The sequence below is a fragment of the Plasmodium reichenowi genome, chromosome 7 (assembly GCF_001601855.1).
Source record: "Plasmodium reichenowi strain SY57 chromosome 7, whole genome shotgun sequence".
In the NCBI taxonomy this organism is placed as follows: domain Eukaryota; phylum Apicomplexa; class Aconoidasida; order Haemosporida; family Plasmodiidae; genus Plasmodium; species Plasmodium reichenowi.
In genome coordinates, this window is record NC_033652.1 from 288436 (window position 1) to 290935 (window position 2500).

General features: G+C 17.5%; 1 protein-coding gene across 1 annotated transcript in view; it reads right to left on the minus strand.

The window, feature by feature from the left end:
* Positions 1–646: 646 nt before the first annotated feature.
* The window catches only part of PRSY57_0706400 (hypothetical protein), a gene marked incomplete at both ends in the record, with an annotated part of 3190 nt that continues 1336 nt past the window's right edge, over positions 647–2500 (minus strand). Inside the window, 2 exons of the mRNA XM_012906725.2 lie at positions 647–1456; positions 1827–2500. The exon at positions 1827–2500 is cut by the window's right edge and continues 1336 nt beyond it. Of these exons, the coding sequence (XP_012762179.2) occupies positions 647–1456; positions 1827–2500 (1484 nt within the window). The remainder of the gene's footprint in view (positions 1457–1826) is intronic.

Consider the following 2500-nt stretch of genomic DNA (forward strand, 5'->3'; position numbering starts at 1 on the left):
AAAAAAAAAAAAAAAAAAAAAAAAAAAAAAACAATATAATTAAAGAAAAAAAATATTTATTAAAAAAAAATTAAAAGAAGAAAATTTATAAAAAAATATATTTTAAATTTTCATGATTTAAAAAAAAAAAAAAAAAAAAAAAAAAATATATATATAATATATATATATATATATATATATATATAATATATTATGCATATTCCTTTTTATTTATTCTTCGCGTATGTACCTCAGTAAGACCCTTAAAAAAAAAATAGGCATATTTTATATATATACCCATCAAGAAAAAATAAAGTTTTTTTTAAACAAATATTATTATATTGAATTATATAAATTTTATTGTAATATACAAAAAAGAATGAATAAATAAATAAATAAATAAATATATATATATATATATATATATAATTATATTTAAAAGAGATTAAAAATTGTAAAATAATTAAAAATATATTTTTTTATGTTAAATAAATATATTATTTCTTTCATGTAATGTTAAAAATTGTATATATAATACAAAATATTTAAAACTTGTAACATTTTTTATAATATTTTCATTCCCCACATAAAAATATATAAGTATATATATATATATATTTATTTATTTATTTATTTTTATTTATTTATTTTTATTTATTTATATTTTTTATAAGTTATATGCTACACAGTTCATGTATGTTTCCACCTTTGAAAGTATATGATAAAAGTTATGTCGGCATTTGTGTTGTTTTGTTTTGATGTGTTCTAAGAAATGTTCCCTTTTTTTGTTAATGTTATCAGCAAAAGTGTAAATATCATTATTTGATATGAATTGTTCAGAATATTGAAAAATGGTTGATGCATATGTTGATGGTTTTTCATTTATTTTATATTTTGAAGATGATGTTAATCTTATAATATTATTATTATTATGTTCGTTATTTATAAAATTTTGATTTAACAGAATAGATGTATTTTTAATTTTCTTTTCTGAAGATTTATTTTTTTTATTTTTATGATAAATATACATTTCATACCAATCATTTTCTTGTACTTGATTTATATTAATAGACGTTTTAATAAAATTGTTATGTTTAATACCTTGTATTATATATGAAAAATCCAAACTTGGGTTGTAGTTTAATATTTTATCTATAGGTATTAATTTTTTATTTACAATATGTGATAATGTAGTATAATCTTCTTTTTCTATATTTGAATTTATGATCATGTTTTTTTTCTTCTCTTCTAAATATTCTACAAACATATCACCCTTTAAATTTTTCGATTTCTTTTTATAATTATAAAAAGCATCAAATTCGTTATGTAAATTATTAATATATTTAATAATATTATTTAATTTAGGTATATTTTTCTCTTCATCCTTTTTTACAACTTTGTTGTAACCGCAGGTGCATCCCTTTTCGTTCAGATATTCTTTGACTAGTCTGTAGTTCATTTCGAAATTTGTCAGATCCTATCAAGAAAAAATAAAATATATACACAATATATATATGTATGTGTGTATGTATTTATATATGTATGTATATATGTATGTGTGTATGTATGTATATATGTATGTATATATGTATGTATATATGTATGTATATATGTATGTATGTATATATGTATGTATGTATATATGTATGTATGTATATATGTATGTATGTATATATGTATGTATTTATTTTTATACACATATATCCTATAATATTTACATATATATCTAAAACAATAATTTATATTTCTATTTTTTTTATTTTTTTTATTTTTTTTATTTTTTTTATTTTTTTTATTTTTTTTTTTTTTTTTATTTTTTTATTTTTTTTTATTTTTTTTCTTTGTACACTAAGTATATGGATTTGTAAAGGGTTGTCCTCATCACGATGTGCTATATTATCATAAAAGAATTTGTTATTGTTTATATCAAAGAAATCCACGTGTAGATCTATATTCTCTTTCTCTTTTAATTTTTCTTCTTCAACATCTTTTTCCAAATATGATATGTCAGAGAATATGGACTGTATCCATATCCAGAAAACAGCCCTCAATTGTTCATATGGAAAGAAGAATTTCCCGTTTTTATATATATGAATAATATTATTATATAAAGATATATTATTTAGAATAAAAAATTCATTGATATTTATTTTCTCTTCTAATATATCTAAATGGACATCTTCAAAAAATTCTGATGATTTATAATTATTGGTCCTCACATCGTTTTTATTATTTGAATGTGATAATGGGGTAGTAGTCCTTTTTTTTTTTGTTATATTAATATGAGACATATTATTATTATTATTATTATTATTATTATCATCATCAGTTTTGATATTATTATTTCCTGTAATATTTGTAATGATAAGATTATTTTCTTTTTCATTATCTATAGATATATTAAATAAGAAATTATTTTCCAAATTAATTTTTTTAATTTTCCTTTGAATTCCCCATTTATCAAGTATACTTTCGGTATTCCTAATATTTTGTTTATAATTAGTTATATGTATAATACCGT